The sequence below is a fragment of the Pristiophorus japonicus genome, chromosome 7 (assembly GCF_044704955.1).
Source record: "Pristiophorus japonicus isolate sPriJap1 chromosome 7, sPriJap1.hap1, whole genome shotgun sequence".
Taxonomy (NCBI): domain Eukaryota; kingdom Metazoa; phylum Chordata; class Chondrichthyes; family Pristiophoridae; genus Pristiophorus; species Pristiophorus japonicus.
Window position 1 is genome coordinate 41,051,986 of NC_091983.1, and position 20,034 is coordinate 41,072,019.

The 20,034-nt window shown below is 44.2% G+C and overlaps 1 protein-coding gene across 2 annotated transcripts in view; it reads right to left on the reverse strand.

Annotated features, from left to right (window-relative positions):
• The window catches only part of arhgef10 (Rho guanine nucleotide exchange factor (GEF) 10), a 423,195-nt gene that overhangs the window by 126,063 nt on the left and 277,098 nt on the right, over positions 1-20,034 (reverse strand). For both annotated transcript variants that reach the window (XM_070884917.1, XM_070884916.1), the window contains exon 19: positions 542-657. In XM_070884917.1, the coding sequence (XP_070741018.1) occupies positions 542-657 (116 nt within the window). The remainder of the gene's footprint in view (positions 1-541; positions 658-20,034) is intronic.

A 20,034-nucleotide genomic window follows, 5' to 3' on the forward strand; every position in this document is an offset into this window, starting at 1 on the left:
TCACATTCATGAGGATTTTGGGATGCTTTGCATCTAGTCCTAAATTTACTGAACTCTATACACATCTAGATCTTAGAAAGGTCAAGTTTAAATATACAAACTATACAAGTTCTGAGCCAAAAAGGCTGCATTAGAAATTTTCACTCTTGAACACTGATGTGAAGTGTTATATTAACATGTCTGCCACTTCATGATCCCTACACATATCTTCACCCAATTAAGGTCATTTTGACTTTTGACGAGAGTGTGAAATGGGCAATATCAATTCAGCCCTCCATTGTACATTTCCTGATTTTCAATTCCATTGAAGTCAAGAGAAATGAAAATTGAGAAAGATGTGTAACTGGTGGCTGAATCAATATTGCCCATTTTACACTATTGCTCAAAGTCAATATTGCCCTCAGTTCATCTCTGAAGGACTTTAATAACTGTTAATACTCTCTGTCATTTATATGGGTCAACGTCACTTGGAGAAAATGTCTATGGCAAGATTTGAAATTATTGGCAAAAACATAGCTAATATGGTAAAATGTTACTGTACCTGATAATTTCCTTTTAAAGTACCAATAAGCTGTGCAATCTGGCCAACCACACTTAAATCATGCATTAGATTTTGTAAATCCTGATACAACTGGCCTGGTCCCATATATAGCTTGCCTGGAAAAATGAAATGAAAATACATGAGTAGCAGATTAATAGAACAAAGTAACATTTTGCGACTGAAATGTAGCAAGGTACAGTAGAATTGTTGCAGAAGTGGGGGATTTATGTCATTTAAATCAGAATAATTGAACAGCTTGAGCTTGTCTACCTTTCCAAAGAAGATAAAAGTAATAATGTCACCATATAGCTGCCTATTGATATGACTATGTATTGAATTACTAAAGTAGACAGTAGTAGGCCATTCAGCCCCTCAAGCTTGTTCCACCTTTCAATTAGATCATGGCTGATCTATATCTTAACTCCATCTACCCGCCTTGGTTCCGTAACCCTGAATACCGTTGCCTAACAAAAATAATGTAAAGAGGATAAACATCAGAGTGAAGTCCTCTGGTTGCCTGCCTTTCATTTCACCAGAGGTCACCATCCTTCCCAAGCCTGAATGTCAACAGCAACATTCAGACTCAAGACAAGTGCTCAGAGGCTCCTGAACCTGGGTTTTGACTGGCACAGTCACTCCAGACATCCTATTGCCTTAGGAGATGGTTCTTTTTCTGGAGGAATGGCAAGCAAGGCATTGCATATGGTCATGCCTGACAATAATAAAAAACAACAAAGGCAATGCAAATTCCTATGGAAGTCGGTGAAAATCCACTGGCTAAATCAGGAAATTTTGTGTTCTCACAAAACTAAAGCTTCTCCTTTGAAAAGTAAGAAACATCAGCATGACAATTGCTATTGGTGTAAAGCAGAATGCCAGTGGCAATTCATCATTACTGACCAGCAAGCTTGGATGTCTATTATTTCACCCCATTACCAACTGCTGTATGCTCATCAGAAAATTGCTGCGGGCACTTCTAAATTGGCAGAGCTGCTACAGTCTCACTGTTTGCGCAGATATTAAGCTCATTATAATAAGAATTGCTCTCAGTGCTCTTCCAATACGACAAGCAGGATCAGCAAAGGGTTGTTAAATGTCACCAAACGGGCACTTTGGACCCAGTGCTACATCACCCATCATGCCTACAGGACCAAGCACAGGTACTTTATAATGACTGAAAATCATAGCATTTGGAAGCTCAAAATTAGTAGGGAGGCAGTTAAAGCTATGCTATCTGCTGCAAGAAGAATTACGGACAATCTTGCAAAAAGAGGCAGCACCATCATGGCTGCCAAGGTGGCGATAGCATTCAATCTTTTACATTTTCAAGTCCTTCCAAGATAGCACAGGGAACATTACTAGATCAGTTAATACCATGTGCACGGATGCAGACATGTGACCAGGGGCAGCACGGGCCAGCCCACACTGCGATATGTGCGTGCACTAGGTCTGTGCAGCAGAGCAGGTCTCCAGTCGTCCCAGTTAACCTTGCCACTGGATACAGACCTAGCTCTGTCAAGCCCTGATGTGCAACAGTCACAAGTTTAAAAAATCCACGTACAGGTATCTTCCACCCTTGGAATTCAGGACTGGGATATCGGGTCCTTCATTGAAACATCTGCAAACTCACTCCTTTTGGTGTGGAAGCTAGTCACCCTCGTTCGAAGGACCGCCGATGATGGTGAATGCTTTATTCAGCAGGGCTAACACCATTCCTTTTCCAGATGACCAGCAATAGCAGTACAACAGGGCTGCCCAATTTCTCTAGTTTGCTGGTTCTCCAAAAAGTACAGCGGGAAATTGATGGCTATCCGGACCCCTAGGCACAATGCAATGCCCTATACAAACAAAAAGGGGTTCTACTCCATCAATGTGCAGCTGGTTAGTAACCATGAGCACTGCCACGCAGCTATATTCGTGCTTCTGAGCCAGTAGCCGCTGCACTTTCATTTTGCACCAATCTTCCATGCCAGGCTTATTTGAAGGTGAAAAGATACAGAAAAGTTTGTTCCTCAGAAAGCTACCCTCTTCAGTCCAAGCTACTGATACCCTTGCAGCAGCTGCAACAGACAGAATCTGAGCTCCCAAATGGAATTTATTTACATGGGTAAACAGGGTTTTCCGCCAAAGTTACAGTAGTGGAGTGGGAGAAGCCATGAGCAAATTCCCAGCCCATGACTTCTCATTCATTGGTGCAGGAAGCTGTGCACACACATCCTGGCAACACAGCTGAAAAACTAACCATGACAGGGAGGCACTTTTTACACAGCATGAGTGAGGAAAGTCACAGGGCTAATGCTCTGGCATCAGTTACACTCCAAACATTTTACATCGGTTTTGATTCCACAATCCTCCCTGTTGGTAACCTGGGCTTATTTACTGGCATGTGGAGGGTGTAAGGAAGTGTTTTTGAACACCTAGTCAGCATGCAAACCTCATCTTGTGTTGATTCAATTTTTGCTCACTGGAAGGCATCTCAGGCGCCAAGGACTTCATCAGCAAAATTAGTATCTCTTATAATGAATTTATGGGTTTTTGGCACTACTCATCTCGTGGAGTTGTTGAGCCCCTGATGCAATTGTTTAGGTTAGGTTTTATCTTCCACTCCTTGCTGACTAATTACATCGCCATCAAAATACAGAACTGGTTTTCAATAACTAAGGGTCCAAGTTTCTACATGATTTGCACCTGATTTTTAGGAGCAACTGGTGGAGAACGGACTATCTTAGAAATCGCAATTCTCCACATTTTTTTTTCTGCAGTTCTAGTCAGGTAGAACAGTTCTACTTTGGAACAGATTTTTTTCTTCAAAAGGGGGCGTGTCCGGCCACTGACGCCTGATTTCAAAGTTTCTACAGTGAAAATGTACTCCAAACTAAGTTAGAATGGAGCAAGTGAAGATTTTTGTAGAACTGAAAAAAACCTTGTCTACACATTAAAAAATCAGGCGCAGGTTACAAATTAGGCGTCCAGAACGAGGTGGGGGGGGAGGGGGAAGGGAAGTCATTAAATTCTACAATAAATCTTTATTTATACTTCTACAAATATTATACAAATAAATCCAACCTGAATAAACATTTATAAGCAAAGAAAAGATTAAATAAACCATCTTTCTACCTGTGTGAAAGTGCTTCAGGTACGGAGAATGCTGCAGTCAGCCTGAGGCACCCGTTCTTTCTCGCGGGGGGGGGGAGGAGGCGCCCGTTCTTCCCGCGGAGAGGGGGGAGGCGCCCGTTCTTCCCGAGGGAGCGGTAGGAGGCGCCCGTTCTTTCCCGCGGGGGGGGGGGGGGGGGGGGGGGGAGGCGCCCGTTCTTCCCGCGGGGGGGGGGGGGGGGGGGAGGAGGAAGCGCCCGTTCTTTCTCGCGGGGGGGGGGGGAGGAGGCGCCCGTTCTTCCCGCGGAGAGGTAGGAGGTGCCCGTTCTTTCCCGCGGGGGGCGGGGGAGGCGCCCGTTCTTCCCGTGGGGGGGGGGGGGGGGGAGGGGATAGGAGGCGCCCGTTCTTTCCCCCGGGGGGGGGAGGCGCCCGTTCTTCCCGCGGGGGAGAGGGGAAGGAGACAGTGAGAAGGCTGCAAGTGCTGATGTGCTGATGGCAATGTGCTTTTATTAAAAAAATGTTCAAAAATTAAACAGCTACAAAGAACTACAAAAATGGCCGAGTGCCAATGTTTTTTTCACACTGCGCGTGCGCGAACGCTCCAAAGCGCACGCGCAGCGTTGCCGGCAGGAAAAAAACTAATTTAAATAGTACCCGCCCCCCTCCCACTTACAAAATCGGCGCGAGTGTAGGCTCCGCCCCCCTGGGCGCCGCGCCAGGCAGACAAAGAGCTGCAGGGCGCTCCAGAATCGCGAGTTTTTTTTCCGGCGCCGTTTTAGGCGCGAAAAACGGGCGCCCAGCTCGGAGGGGCGCCCGTTTTTTATTGTGTGGAAACTTGGGCCCATGAAAACTGCTTATGTTGAGGAAACGGAGAACTCTCATGATCAATAGTCTCTTCATTATATTCAGCGCACATCAGGCGATATGAAATCACCCTGCAGCTTTCTTCATACGCTTTTCATTAAAAGCAGCTGGAATTTCCTTCAATTTATTGATGCATATATAAAAAGAAATGATCATGGTAGAAGTTTCCAGTGATACTCGTAAAACATGATCTTTTATAACAATTTAGACGATGGGGAGAAATTGGCCAGCCTTGCACCTGTTTTTTTGGCTCTATTTTGCCTTTTTTGCCAAAGGTACACACCTAAATTGGGCAAAGTTGATGAATGACGGTTTTGAAATATAGCCGAAATGTGGATCGACAACGTGCAGTGCCAAAAAAAAAAATCGCACACTTAAAATTGGTCGTTTGGTGAACCCGTACCCAGGGTGAAAAAAAAAATTGAGAAAAACCTGCCCCAGAAAGAGCGGTGGGTATGAAGACCTACAAAATAGGTAAGTTGAAGTTTTTATTTTTTAATTCTTCTTCAGTGATTCATTTGTTATGTATAGTGAATGTTTTCTGATTTTTATTTTTGTGTGCGTTTTCTTCCCTCCCAGGGCCTGTATTTTTGGCGGTGATAGGCCTCGGACTAAAGCTGGCGAGGACTGCGGTTTCCACCAATGCAACGTCAATTTTTACCATCGGGTGCATTTTTTTGCCAATTTTACCCCCTTAAAAAATGGTGATGTTTTTAGTGGTATTTTTTTCCATAAAATAACGGGGGAAAAAACGAAATCGGCAAAAACTGAATTCCTAGCCCTATGAGTCAGAAAATGAGAAACCTGCAAAATGTAGAATGAAGATTTTAAACATTAATCAAAACTCAAATCTGAGTTTCAAAGGGCCCAAGTTTCCGCCCCCTGTAAAAACGGTGCACCTCGACTTTCTCGAATAAAAAGGGCGGCAAAAAGTTACTCAGGACCTCTTCGGCCTCGGCGTAGCGCAGCACAAGGGTTGGGGTGGGGGGCGGAGCCAGGTCCTGGCGCTGAAAGCAGCGCCACGACCTCTGCACATGCGCGCTAGAGTTTTCGCTGCCTAAACTTGCAAAATAGGCGTAAGTGGCTGGTAATGCCCCCTTTTGAAAAAAAAACTGTTCTAAAATGAAACTATTCTAACTAACTAGAATCGGAGCAAACTAAATGCCGAGAATTGTAATTTCTAAGATACTCCATACTAAACTAGTTGCTCCAAAAAAAATAGGAGCAACTCGAGCTGAAACTTGAGCCCAAAAAATGTGTGGTTTTAGCAGTGATGCACAACTCAATTGCATAAAGATTAACATTTCCATAACTGCTTGGCAATTTCACAGGAATAAATACTCATCCAGTATTTCCCCAGTACAAGAGCAATATTGGGATTCATGTTAATAGGATGGGATAATTGTACGATTCAGAAAATTCCACTGGTTTCAAAAGCAAGTTTAATTACAAAGTTGCACTTAAACCGAAAGGAATCCGACAGAATAATGAATTAAATGAGCCTTTGTATGAATGTTTGTCCACTTCAAGTAAATTGTATATGACTGAAAATGGCAGCAACCTTTAACATCTGACGAAACTTTAATTTAACTGAAGGTAAATTGCTTCAGCTCTCGGTTCGGCAATATAACCAAAAAATGTGTTACGCCACAACAGAAATACATGTTCTAAACTAATCACTGCAATAAAGCTGATGGATGGTCCTGTCCCTTTAATTTATACAATTACGTTTTAACCTCCAACGATTTTATGCAGAGTTTAAGCTTTCAGTGCCTAGACCCATATACTTTATGTGTCTTGCATGGGAATTGCAAAGTGTGTACAAAGTAACAATTGTTATTTTTGTAATCCTGTCTGCAATAAAAGGATAGTCAATTTATTACGCAGATGCAAACAAACATTGCCAAATCAGAATCCCAAAAAGCAGCTTCATCAATGGTTTCCTTTACAGACTGTAAACAAGATGGGGTTGAAATTGCCTCTTTCTATAAGAGCCGGTTGGTATGAACTCACCGCAGAGTCGTCGACATTTCATAAATTGCCCTCCATTTTCTTTCCAGCGGTGCTAGTCACGGCGCCGCTCCTGTTGTTGCCCCTTAGGGCACAAACCGACTCCTTTCCGCCCCACACGGGAAATTGCTCCGCGGGAGCGGATCGGCTGCTGCTCAGTGCCCCCGACAGCTTTCCCCATGCGGGAAGCTGTGTGTGGCTGAGTCGGCATCCACACTTAAAGGGGGATTTTATTTTAATTATCGGCCGACTCCGAGCTTGGCCCGACAATGGCACCCCTGGGTTCAGCCGGGCTTTCAACAGGTAGCCAGGCACCCACTCTTGGATACCGGGCCACTGGCCCGGCCGAAACCCTCCCTAGCGGCTCAGTGGGCCAAACTAAACTAACTGCAGAGTTCGCAGTGACCCTCCCCTTTAACTGAAGGGAAGGATCATTGTGACGCGTAAGCATGATGCGGGAGTGCGATGCTGATGACACCAACCAACGTCCAGCCCACTCCACCCCGACTTCCGCACGGAAGAAAAAATAAATTTAAAGAACTGAATTTCACTCTACCCTCTGCCCCATGGATTGGGGGGGGGGGGGGGGGGGGGGGGGGGGGAAATCTTCCAGATCAGTGAGTGCGCCCCCTTTCGGTCGGAGGGCAATTTCGGCCCCAATGTGTTTTTATAGATTTCGAGCAGTTGTGGAAGGAGTGAAAATCTGTGGGTTGTCTCAAGTATTTGCCAGGCCAACAGAGCAAACACCAACCTCAATGCGCAGGAGAATTTTTTGTACCGAGCATAGATACTAGGATTATAATCTTAACTGGCATGTCTAAAATACTTCAAAACATCTGTTGCTTTTTGAATTAAAAAATACAACCCACAACTAATTATAGGTCAATCTGAACAGCCTATTAATTCTAGTTTTTAAATATACAATTTTAGAGATTCTTTTAAGTAATTTAAAAATTGCACAGTAACAGGGAAAGTCAGTATGCAGAGTTAAATGAAGCGATTAAAACATAGATTTAAAAGGGATGTAAATACTTGTCTCAACAGTTGTTTTGTGTATTATTTTGGGAACAATTCTTTTAAAAATTCACTCTGTGGAGTACTCAAGGGTAGTTGGTGCATTAAAACGTCAAGCAAACATTCTCTGACAAATTCAGGCAAATGGCTAACTGGCATTGGTGACAGCACAGTAGATCTGCTCCTAGACCCAGTAGAAGAAATTAATAGCCCCTCCCATAAGTAATTTTTCTGCGTTTCAGTAAACAACAACAACTTGTATTTATATAGCGCCTTTAATGGAGTAAAATGTCCCAAGGCACGTCACAGGAGTATTATAAGACAAAAAATAAATTTGACAATGAGCCAGATAAGAAGAAATTACAGTAGATGACCAAAAGCTTGGTCAAAGAGGTAGGTTTTAGGGAGTGTCTTGAAGGAGGAAAAAGAGGTAGCGAGGCGGAGAGGTTTAGAGAGGGTGTACTAGAGCTTAGGGCCTAGGCAGCTGGAGGCATGGCCACCAATGGTTGAGCGATTATAATCAAGGATGCTGAAGAGGAGTGCAGATATCTTCAACAACAACAACAACTTGTATTTATACAGCACCTTAAACATCGTTGTTAGAAACTAAACATGCCTAAAAATATATAAAACTGATACGAATATATAAAACTGATATGGATGCTGTGTTGTAAATCATTGTTTAGAACTGGAGACGAATTGTCTGCTTAGAAATGCTAATGTCTTGGTACCCTGTTGAAATGTTATAGCATTCCGCACCATGACAATCATTATCTGTGGCTTTCAAGTTAAAGCTTCAGTTTTGTTTATGTATGGATCGAAGTCTGTAGGAGTGAATGGAAACATGTTGCTACATCGTAAAGGAGACAACGATGCTGAACGAGCAGTTTTCTGGTTTGGACCTCATAGTTCAAAGGGTAGAGCTAAGGCTTTGTATTGATTGTACCCGAGAGAATAGGGACAAGAGAGATGGAACGATTTCCACAGGAAGAAACCCTGGGGTAGTGTAAGCAGAGAATGACATGTGGCAAAAATCATAAGATATCTTTAGGGCAGGTTCTTGAAACAAAAATAGAGACAAAGAACGATACGGTATTGGATAGCAAGTTTTTTGGGGAACCGCTATAGGTCAAAAGATCTCGTCAATATTCTGCTTCAGACCCACCTCTAAAAATAGGTTAAAAGTGACCTCCCAGAAGCTTGTACTCACAGACGGAAGAGAAAGAAAGAAAAAGGAGAGAGAGAGAGAGAGAGAGAGAGAGAGAGAGAGAGAGAGAGTGAAGGAAGCCCTAGACGAAAAGAAGGAAAGAATTTCTCACGTGTGTCAACCGTCTGTCCAATTAGATCGATATCAACTATTGTTACGGTCGTAATTTTTTGGTGTATAACTAATGTGTTATATTCTGTCTTAAACTCTGATTAAACACAATATACCCACCATATTGCTTTGCATTCAAACTTGATTATTTAAAGTGAACAGAGATAGCCGTAAAAAGGTTATTGCTAACAGTGAAATGTCCCAAGGCGCTTCACAGGAGTATTGTGATAAAAATTTGACACCAAGCCGCATAAGTAGAAATTAGCGTAGGCGACCAAAAGCTTGGTCAAAGAGGCATGTTTTAAGGAGCGTCTTGAAGGAGGAAAGAGAGGTGGAGAAGTTTTCAGAGCTTGGGGCCTTGGCAACAGAAGGCACGGCCACCAATGGTTGAGCGATTACAATCAGGGATGATTAGGAGGGCAGAATTAGAGGAGATTACAGAGATAGGGAGGGGCGAGGCCATGGAGGGATTTGAAAATAAGGATGAGAATTTTGAAATCGAGGCGTTGCTTAACCAGAAGGCAATATAGGTCAGTGAGCACAGGGGTGATGGGTGAGCGGGACTTGGTGCGAGTTAAGACACAGGCATCCGAGTTTTGGATCACCTCTAGTTTACGTAGGGTAGAATGTGGGAGGCCAGTCAGGAGTTCATTGGAATAGCCAAGTGTAGAGGTAACAAAGGCATGGATAAGAGCTTCAGCAGTGGATGAGCTGAGTCAAGGGCGGAGACGGGCGATGTTATGGAGGTGGAAATAGGCGGTCTTAGTTAAGCTGCGGATATGTGGTTGAAAGCTCATTTCAGGGTCAAATATGACACCAAAGTTGCGAACAGTTTGGTTCAGCCTCAGACAGGAGTTGGAAAGAGGGATGGAGTCAGTGTCTAGGGAACTAGACAATTTAGAGACTGTGGAGGTGTCGAGAGAAGTGGTAGTGAGGTAAAGCTGGGTGTCATCAGCATACATGTTGAAAGCGACGCTATGTTTCTAGATGATGTCACCAAGGGGCAACATGTAGATGAGAAATAGGAGGGTGGAGGGGCAAGGATAAAAGTTTGTAAGGGACAAAGAACAAGAATAAAAGTGTATGTATGCCATAGATACGGAAATGTGTATTCCAGATTTGAAGCACTAGACCTAAATTCCTTTTAAAATAAATTGGGTGACTTCAGAAATAGTTCAAATATACCATCTCAAGGAGTGGAATTTGTCCCATTAAAGAAAACCAAGAATTAAGATTTAATAATGCAAGTGTTCTCCATATTTATAAAAAGGAATTTTACGTCCAAATGTCTTTTTATTAAAAGGTGATTCAAATACTATTTGTTACCATAGATATCACAAATTCAGAGAGCCTAACCAAATATTTAAAAATAAATGCTCCAATAGGCAATCCCTTTCACACCTATGACATCCATCTCAACTTTCTACTATAGTCAGTAATCTCTGCACTTTCCTCTCTCGCATATTTTATGTTGTAAAAACATTGTCCTAAACATTTTGCCCAGATTTATCAGGTCCAGCATACATAAATCATATTCTGCGAGTCCTTAATACAATTAGCATTTTTTGATTAAAAATTACAGGTATAGTCATTTTGCACTTGCATTTGTCCCATAATTACATCTTAAACACAAATTACAGTAACTTACAACTAGATTATAGAAACATAGAAAATAAGTGCAGGAGTAGGCCATTCGGCCCTTCGAGCCTGCACCACCATTTAATAAGATCATGGCTGATCATTCCCTCGATACCCCTTTCCTGCTTTCTCTCCATATTCCTTGATACCTTTAGCCATAAGGGCTATATCTAACTCCCTGTTGAATATATCCAATGAACTGGCATCAACAACTCTCTGCGGTAGGGAATTCCACAGGTTAACAACACTCTGAGTGAAGAAGTTTCTCCTCATCTCAGTCCTAAATGGCTTACTCCTTATCCTAAAACTGTGTCCCCCGCTTCTGGACTTCCCCAACATCAGGAACATTCTTCCCGCATCTAACCTGTCCAGTCCCATCAGAATCTTATATGTTTCTATGAGATTCCCTCTCATCCTTCTAAACTCCAGTGTATAAAGGCCCAGTTGATCCAGTCTCTCCTCATATGTCAGTCCAGCCATTCCAGGAATCAGTCTGGTGAATGTTCGCTGCACTCCCTCAATAGCAAGAATGTCCTTCCTCAGTTTAGGAGACCAAAACTGAACACAATATTCCAGGTGAGGCCTCACCAATGCCCTGTATAACTGCAGTAAGACCTCCCTGCTCCTGTACTCAAATTCCCAAGCTATGAAGGCCAACATACCATTTGCCTTCTTCACCGCCTGCTGTACCTGCATGCCAACTTTCAATGACTGATGAACCATGACACCCAGGTCTCGTTGCACCTCCCCTTTTCATAATCTGCCACCATTCAGATAATATTCTGCCTTCGTGTTTTTGCCCCCAAAGTGGATAACTTCACATTTATCCACATTATACTGCATCTGCCATGCATTTGCCCACTCACCTAACCTGTCCAAGTCACACTGCAGCCTCTTAGCGTCCTCCTCACAGCTCACACTGCCACCCAGTTTAGTGTCATCTGCAAACTTGGAGATATTACACTCAATTCCTTCATCTAAATCATTAATGTATATTGTAAAGAGCTGGAATCCCAGCACTAAATCCTGCGACACCCCACTAGTCACTGCCTGCCATTCTGAAAAGGACCCGTTTATCCCGACTCTCTGCTTCCTTTCTGCCAATCAGTTCTCTATCCACATCAGTACATTACCCTCAATACCATGTGCTTTGATTTTGCACACCAATCTCGTGTGGGACCTTGTCAAAAGCCTTTTGAAAGTTCAAATACACCACATCCACTGGTTCTCCCTTGTCCACTCTACTAGTTACATCCTCAAAAAATTCCAGAAGATTTGTCAAGCATGATTTCTCTTTCATAAATATTTCCCTTATATAACAATATAAATTATTTCTATATAATCTAATAGAAGTTCCTAAATAAAAGAACATCGGCACATACAAGAAATTAACACTCAACAACAAACCTTTATTGGAAGTGCTGATAAAACAAGTTTAATGAGCATGTTCCAAACTACTGAAAGCTTTGCTTTCTTTTATTTAGCCTGAACACTAATAAACCTTGTACTTTGACTTAATGGACCCACTGAACTTCAACTCGCAGTGATTTATTCACTTTGAATTAGTGACAATAAATTAATGACAAAGGAAAGAAATGGCAAATCAATGTCTGGCCAAGTCAATTTCTTTGCCTTTAAATAAAATAAACATGAGCTAAAAGTCATCGATGAGAGCTTTGTAAATGCAAGCAAGTAAACCAATCATAAATGATGTCTCCAAATGAAAGTCAGAATAATGGGCCGGAATCTTCCCAGCCCTGTGAGTGCAGGTTTGGAGGCAGGCCCGCTGTCAAAATGGCCAACTAACAGCGAGTCGGGATCCCGCTTTGAACCCGCCTCCGTCAGTTTCTCAGCCGTCAGATCTACGTGTGGATCGCAGACCCGACACCAAGCAGTGGGCCACTTCATTAAGGTAGTTTAGTGCTATTTAAGAGGATTAAAAGCAGGCACTTATAATTTTACCAACCTTTTGACAGGTTTGCTGTCCCTCGGGGAACATGCCAGGTTAAGTGGAGTCGGGTTCTCAGTGACTCTCTATTGCTTTGGCAAGTTGATAGCTGCAGAAGTGATACAAAAGCTACCATTTCACAGCTGTTCACTTTCCAATGTCAGAAAATGAAGCCTTCAGGATTTGGAAGAAACTTTTGAGCTGTATGAAGTTTGGAAATGTTGGCCGTGAACTCTCTATTCACGGGCATCTCCTTGGAGCAACCTCACTCACCATTGACAAATCGCTTCTGTCATTTCAACCTCACCTGCCAGCTATTCCAGCAGCATCAGTACCCTTGAAAAAATCTCAACTTGGTCCTCAGAATCCCACCACAATCAGCCCCAACACCAACATCACCAACCACCTTCTCCGCAATCACCTGATGCTGCACAGGACACAGGCCATCAGCACTCGACCACACTGCTGCCCGGGACACCAGGGATGGCCTCACCATGGCCATATTTACTTCATTTGATGCTGTGCACCCTGGCTGCCCCATGATGTGCCAGGTTGGCACCACCCCACCATAATGCCCAACCCATTCCTTTCGCCCTCATCACCATTGTGGGGGGTACCCTTATGTCTGACCATTCACTACAACTCACTAAGCCACTTCCAAAGATGCACACAAATCTGTCCAAGAAATCAAAGTGTTCAAAATAAAGATTTCAATGTTTAACAACACATTAGTAGAAAGTCTACATAAACATTGGCTAAAACACCCAAGTGCCTAACCTTGAGTGTTGTTAGTTGGTACAATTGGACAAGGAGGAGGGTCAGTGTGAGGGCTAGCTAGAGAAATGGGGAACTGATAATGTAGATACAGAAAGGGGGATGGGTGGAGGTGCAAGGTCAGTTGGTGTGAGTAAGGATGTGCAAGAGTAGGGTAGGTAATGCAGTGTGATGGGGATGTGATGAGTGGCAGTGCAGGATGAGGTTGAGTGTGGCTTTGCAGTAACATTTTGTGATCTCCGGAGATCATTGAAAAGTTTGTGCCACTGCAGCCAGGACCACCTGATGACATCCCTGTTTGTGCCCTCCTGTGCAATGTGCAACCCGGCTGCGTTGATGTCCTGGGGAGGTCTTTTCTGCCCATTGGAAGGGAAGAGAACCTCCTTGCGTGCTGTGACTCCCTCGATAAGCATCTGGAGGGAGTGGTGGGAGAGCCTGGGTGCAGCCGACACCTTTGTGCAGTGTTTGCAGCACCTCAATGCTGCAGAACACGGTCAGAAGAACAGTCAAAATCAATGTGGATGTGGTCCCTTTAAGGAAACCGGCTGATGATGCATCATCAGATGACGTCATCACACGGGCTTGCTATTAATTGGCCGAGGCCCCCGCAGGGCGGGTTTAACAATCTAGGGAAGATTGCTGCGGGAGGGCGGGCTGGAACCAGGAGCGTGTTCCCCACATGCCACCCGCAGCCGTTGGCGAAATTGCGGCCATGGTCTCTTAATTTGCGATCCCTGTATTTTTTTTTAAACTCTGCTCACAAATATTGCCTGTGAATTGACATACTCATTCTCAGCATACTCATTAAAGTCAGGAATCAAGGTCGGAAAATCACAGTGTAAATTATAGAAATCTTAGGGACTGGCAACCGTTGCCCTATTTTTGCAAGTGTCCTTATTTTCAAAATGGTGACTGTATGTGCTGTAAAAATGTTCCTGACAATCTTGAACAACCAGCTGAGATTATGATCAGCATCTAATCATCTGCAACAATGCTAAGAACCCCCTCCCACACACCAACGTTCAGCTCTGTTCATTTAACAGATCTGCCGTCTAAATTCCTGTTTCAGTACAAACCATTCTCACTTGGAACAGAGTGCAACTTCTGTAATGAACTGCATTTCTCAGTTCTACTAAGCAGCATTCGGGCATCATAGGATTAAAAAAAGGGGGAAACATGATGACAGGTTGTGACGGTATACTGAAGCTTGCAAAGACAACTCTTGGAACGGGTTGGGAACATTTGGAAAGGAAAACACGAGGTCACATTATGTGTAGGAGTTAAGCTGCAGTTTTCCGGTTGAGCAGTGAGTCTGCAGGAAGACTGAGTGAGAGCTGGGCCAAATTAGGCTCGAAGGAATATATGGATCAACAACAAATACAATTTCCAGATCATCCACTTTTAAATATAATTAAAATCACTGCTTTTAAAATAAAATGCCAGGCCAGCATTTATTGCCCATCCCTAATTGCCCTTGAGAAGCTGGTGGTGAACCGCCTTCTTCAACCGCTGCAGTCCGTGTGGTGAAGATATTCCCACAGTGCTGTTAGGGAGGGAGTTTTGGGATTTTGACCCAGCGACGATGAAGGAACAGCGACATATTTCCAAGTCAGAATGGTGAGTAACTTGCAAGTGGTGGTGTTCCTATGCACCCGCTGCACTTTTCCTTCTTGGCAGTAGAGGTTTGGGAACTGCTGTCGAAGAAGCCTTGGCGAGTTGCTACAGTACATCATGTAGATGGTACACACTGCAGCCACAGTACGCCGGTGGTGGAGACTGTGAATGTTGAAGATGGTGGATGAGGTGCCAATCAAGCGGGCTGCTTTGTCCTGGATGGTGTCGAGCTGAAAACAGTGCCGGGACCTCTGCACCTGCGCAGTAGCTCCAGGCGCCCAAAACTGTGGGAGGGCCCCGAAGCACGCAGCTCCTAGCCCTGACCGAATGGCCTCACTGGGGCTGCGTGAATAAGGCTCCTCACACGGTCAGCTCCTGCTTCCTCCCGACTCGACTCCTGCTCCCCCCCCCGCCTCCGGACCGGACCCGATACCGACCCGACTCCCGCTTCTTTCCCCCCCCCCCCCCCGCCCCCGACCCGACTCCCACTTCCCCCCCTACCCCCCGCCTCCGGACCGGACCCGACACCGACACCAACCCGACTCCTGCTCCCCGCCTCTGGACCGGACCCGATACCGACACCGACCCGACTCCCGCTCAACCCTCCCCCCCCACGACTGGACCCGACCTGACCTCCCTCCCCCCGATCCAAACCGAACCGACCTCCCTCCCCCCGACCCAACCCAACGCCACCTACCTGTAAATCTGGTGCTGGGGACGGGCTCTGCCCGAAGTCTTGGGCCAGGCCCGTTCAGCCTCCCTCCCACATCTCCCTTCACCCCCCTCTTTAACCCCTTTCCCCCCTCCCCTCCCCCCTTCCCCTCCCCTCCCCCCTTCCCCTCCCCACCCCCCCTCTCCTCCTCCCTCCTCCCCCCCTCTCCTCCTCCCCACCCCCCCTCTCCTCCTCCCTCCTCCTCCCCACCCCCCCCTCTCCTCCTCCCTCCTCCCCCCCCTTCTCCTCCCCCCCTAACCCCCCTCTCCTCCTCCCTCTCCTCCTCCCCCTTCTCCTCCCCCCCTAACCCCCCTCTCCTCCTCCCCCCCTTCTTCTCCTCCTCCCCCCTCCCTCTTCTCCCCCATCCATCCCCCCCCCCATCCATCCCCCTTCCCCTCCCCCATCTCCCCCATCCCTCCCCTTCTCCCCCATCCCTCCCCCCTTCTTGTCCTCCTCCCCTCCCCCCTCCCCCCTTCTTCTCCTCCTCCTCCCCCCTCTCCCCTCCCTCCTTCTCCTCCTCCCCCCTCCCCCTTCCCCCCCTCCTCCTCCACCCCTTCTCCCCCACTCCCTTCCCCTTCTCCCTCATCCCTCCCCCTTCCCTCCCTCTGCTCCCCCCCTCTCTCCCGCTACCGCCCCCCCTCTCGCTGTCAGAAACACAGACACTGACAGACAGAGTGAAGACATACACACAGACAGAGAGACAGAGAGATAGAGACACTGACAGAGACACACTGGGTGGGGGGGGCATCCCAGCACACTGTTGGAGGGCTCCTGGTGCTGCAGTCAGTAAGTAGAAAATGTTTTATTTATTGATTTTTAAAAAAATTATTATTTCTTATTAATTTTTTTTGATTGATTTATTGGTTGATTTATTGATGTTTTTATCATTTATTATTGATGATGGCTCTTTATTTGTAAAACTGAAGTGTTTAATGTTTGTAAACTTCCCTTTAAACCGCCCCCCCCCCCAATTCCCTACGCCTGATTTGTAACCTACGCCTGATTTTCTAATGTGTAGACAAGGTTTTTTTGAGCGTACAAAAATCTTCACTTACTCCATTCTAAGTTAGTTTGGAGTAAGTTTTCACTGACGAAACTTTGAAAACAGGCGTAAGTGGCCGGACACGCCCCCTTTTGAAAAAAAATTCTGTTCCAAAGTGAAACTGTTCTAACTGACTAGAACTGGAGCAAACTAAATGGCGAGAATTCCGATTTCTAAGATTCTCCGTTCTACACCAGTTGCTCCTAAAAATCAGGAGCAAATCATGTCGAAACTTGCGGCCTATGTGTGTGGCTGGTTCAGTTAAGTTTCTGGTCAATGGTGAACCCCAGGATGTTAATGGTGGGGATTCGGCGATGGTAATGCCATCCCAACAGTCCAAAAATGTTTGTATTATAAAGTTAATTGTTTCCAAAATGTAAAGTAAAACAAACAAATGAGCACATAAAATAGGCAGCCCAGTATTATAGTATATTGATTCAACCAATACTATGACCAGACACATTCATGGACCACTAAAAAAGGCCTGGAACTTTTTTTTTTTGAGAGGGGGTGGCGGGGTGGGAGAAATGTTGAAGTTCCAGCTGGAACAGGAATGCTCCTCCTGGCCACACAAAATGTAATACCAAAAAATACTGTGGCCAACTGCCAGCCACAGGGTGGGTCCGCTCCCCCAGCATACTTCTACTGTCCCCTTTTGCAGTCTTCCAGGTTGACTCATCCATAGAGCTGCCAGAATTTCTGCCCCCAGAGTGGTGAGCTGCCTGCTGGCACTCATTGGGCACATGACAGCTCATCTGAATTATGCTGATGAGGCCCACGCACTTCGTACCCAGTTAAAAATTGTCCCATAGTTCTGCTTTCTGATCAACTGTCAAGCACATTCTTAAAATAAAAATCTAGCTAAGCATTTAACAGAGAGCCGAAGCATGGAGCAACAAGCAATCTGGATTGGAAACTGGTGCGCAATAGATTTGACTGAGTAAATGTGGAAATATGGGGTTTCTCATGGTTGCATTGCTAGTCTGACAACATTCGTTGAATGATGCTTGGATTGACTGATCTTTGTATTACATTACAAATAACCGCTGTTCTGACTCGTTCTACCCCTTTGCCTTCATTTACTGTGTACTGCTCAAAATAAGAATATTAGAACTAGGTGCAGGAGTAGGCCATTCAGCCTCTCAAGCCTGCTCTACCATTCAGGAAGATCATGGCTGATCTTCTACCTCAACTCCACTTTCCAGCACGATCTCCATATCCCTTGATTCCCTTAAGATCCAAAAATATATCGAGCTCTGTCTTAAATATACTCAAAGATTGAATCTTCGGGTTAGAGAATTCCAAAATCTTAAAAAGTGGTTTAAGGCATAAAACTAAAGATGACCATTTGTTCAATTAAACCTGGTGCTTTCATAAACCAAGGGTAATCCATCTTAAACACCCAACGAACTGCCAAAGGAAAGATTCTACAGCAGGAATCAGTAAGATCTGGGGCTCAAAGTTGTGAAGACTCAAAACTGAACAAATGTGTTTTCATTAAAGAAAAGTTGGAGGAGACATGATTTGGGTCTTCACATTTTTCACTGATACAGATAAAATAGATTTATGCCAAGTACTTCAAATGTAAGCAGAGGGCTAGGAGACACGAGTACAAAATTAACAATTATGTTTTAAGATTAAAGTAATTTTGTTCCCCCATGCAAAACTAGATATGTCGATTCACATTTTCTTTCCCCCTTATCTCATCAAATGCTATTTTAGTGATCCTCAACTGACTTCAATAGGAATCCAATCCTCATTTCTTTGGAACTGTTTTCCTGGGTATCCTAAAATATTTGTTTGGTCGGCAGGTTATTTTGACCTCTTTATTTGCTCACTGCAATCCAAGGTCTGACTAGATTTTCCCAAATTCTCAAAAGGAATACATTTTATTCCCATGACCTTTTCTAGTGTCGTTGAAAATTCCATTTGTCTCCTGTTAATCTTTCTAATTCGGTTTTTCATGTCAGCATTTTCAAGTTTGCCCCTCCAAAATCTTGTACATCATTATTCTTATTTTTGGTCTTTATTGTATCAAAATTAATAGTGCAGTACAACAGTTACTAGAATCCATGTATTCACCCACTGGACAAGTAAGCTGTCAGTTTCCCAAGCCAGCTGTTGGATGGAAATCACCTAGTTAAGGCAGACAAATACTCTGCAACTGTGGAATTGCTGCTAGCATTGAAATAAGCTTACAATTACCTTACATAAAGGGGATATTGATAATCATGAAACAAATATTTGGGAACACTCTCTCTGCCACCCCGTTTCCCCCCCTTATTAGCAGCATGAAAATATGCATCAGATATTTGCAGATGCCATTCCTAACACATACTATCCGCATAATGTAAGATAGCGTTGCAATTTTTAAAGTTCCTTAAAAAAAATTTTATCCATTCTAGGTTTAGAATCAGTCCGTACGTACCCTTCTGATATTTTTGTGGCTAGATAGTGGCAGAAGTAACCACCTCTTCCTCTCTCTGCACTCAGGACCTGTGCTAGCACAAGTCATGTAGAGCATAACAACAAAGGATAGCCTCAAGTTACTCTTACCATGTTCATTCCAAGAGATATTTCTGCAACTCATATGTCCCTAGTAGGCACTCACACTTTTGTTCTGTTCTGGTGCAAGACCGTCTTACCATTGAAAATATATGGATAATGTTGGCAGGTTTGCAAAGAACCTACAGCATTAAAAAAAATATCCTTTCAATAGGAACTAAATAGTGCAGCCAGTATTGAAAACACTAAAATAAAGACTTTGAGCTTTTGGGTGCGCAATGACATTTAAAACCTGTGTTTCTATGAACTCGGGCATTTTCAAATGAATGATGTGTCTGCAGTTCTCATGTCAAGATACAAAAATATCAGTGAAAAATGACGGGCTGGTATTAACTCATGCCATTTCTACTCCATCTAAACTTGCATGTCAACGTTTCGCGTAGAATAAACGTTCAAAATATACAAAAGTCTATTCATGACAATCAGAATAAAATACCGTACTTGTGCAAATCTGTCATAGAAGAACAGCAGGCTTATGTCATACATCAATTTTCAATGAACTATTAAAAAAGAAAGCTTCATTCCTTTGCCAGGCTACTCTGTTCAAAACCATTTCTGAATCACCTTCAGTTCAGGGACTAATTTCCACAGATTCTGGCTCGTTTCACACATTACAACAGTGACTACACTCTAAAAATACTTCATTGGCTGTAAAGCACTTTGAGATGTCTGGTAGTCGCGAAAGGTGCTATATAAATGTTAGTCTTTCTTTCTTTCTAATGGTTTTTAATCATGCCCATCAGCCAACCAATTAGCAAACTGATTTTGAAATCCAAAGCTCTATGAAACCATGACTACCAGAGCACGCAAACATTGTTAAAAGAATGTGAAATCAAAGGGGTGGCTTTTGATGCAAAATACTTTTTCTGTGTCCAATGCATCCAGCAAAACTGATGTTACA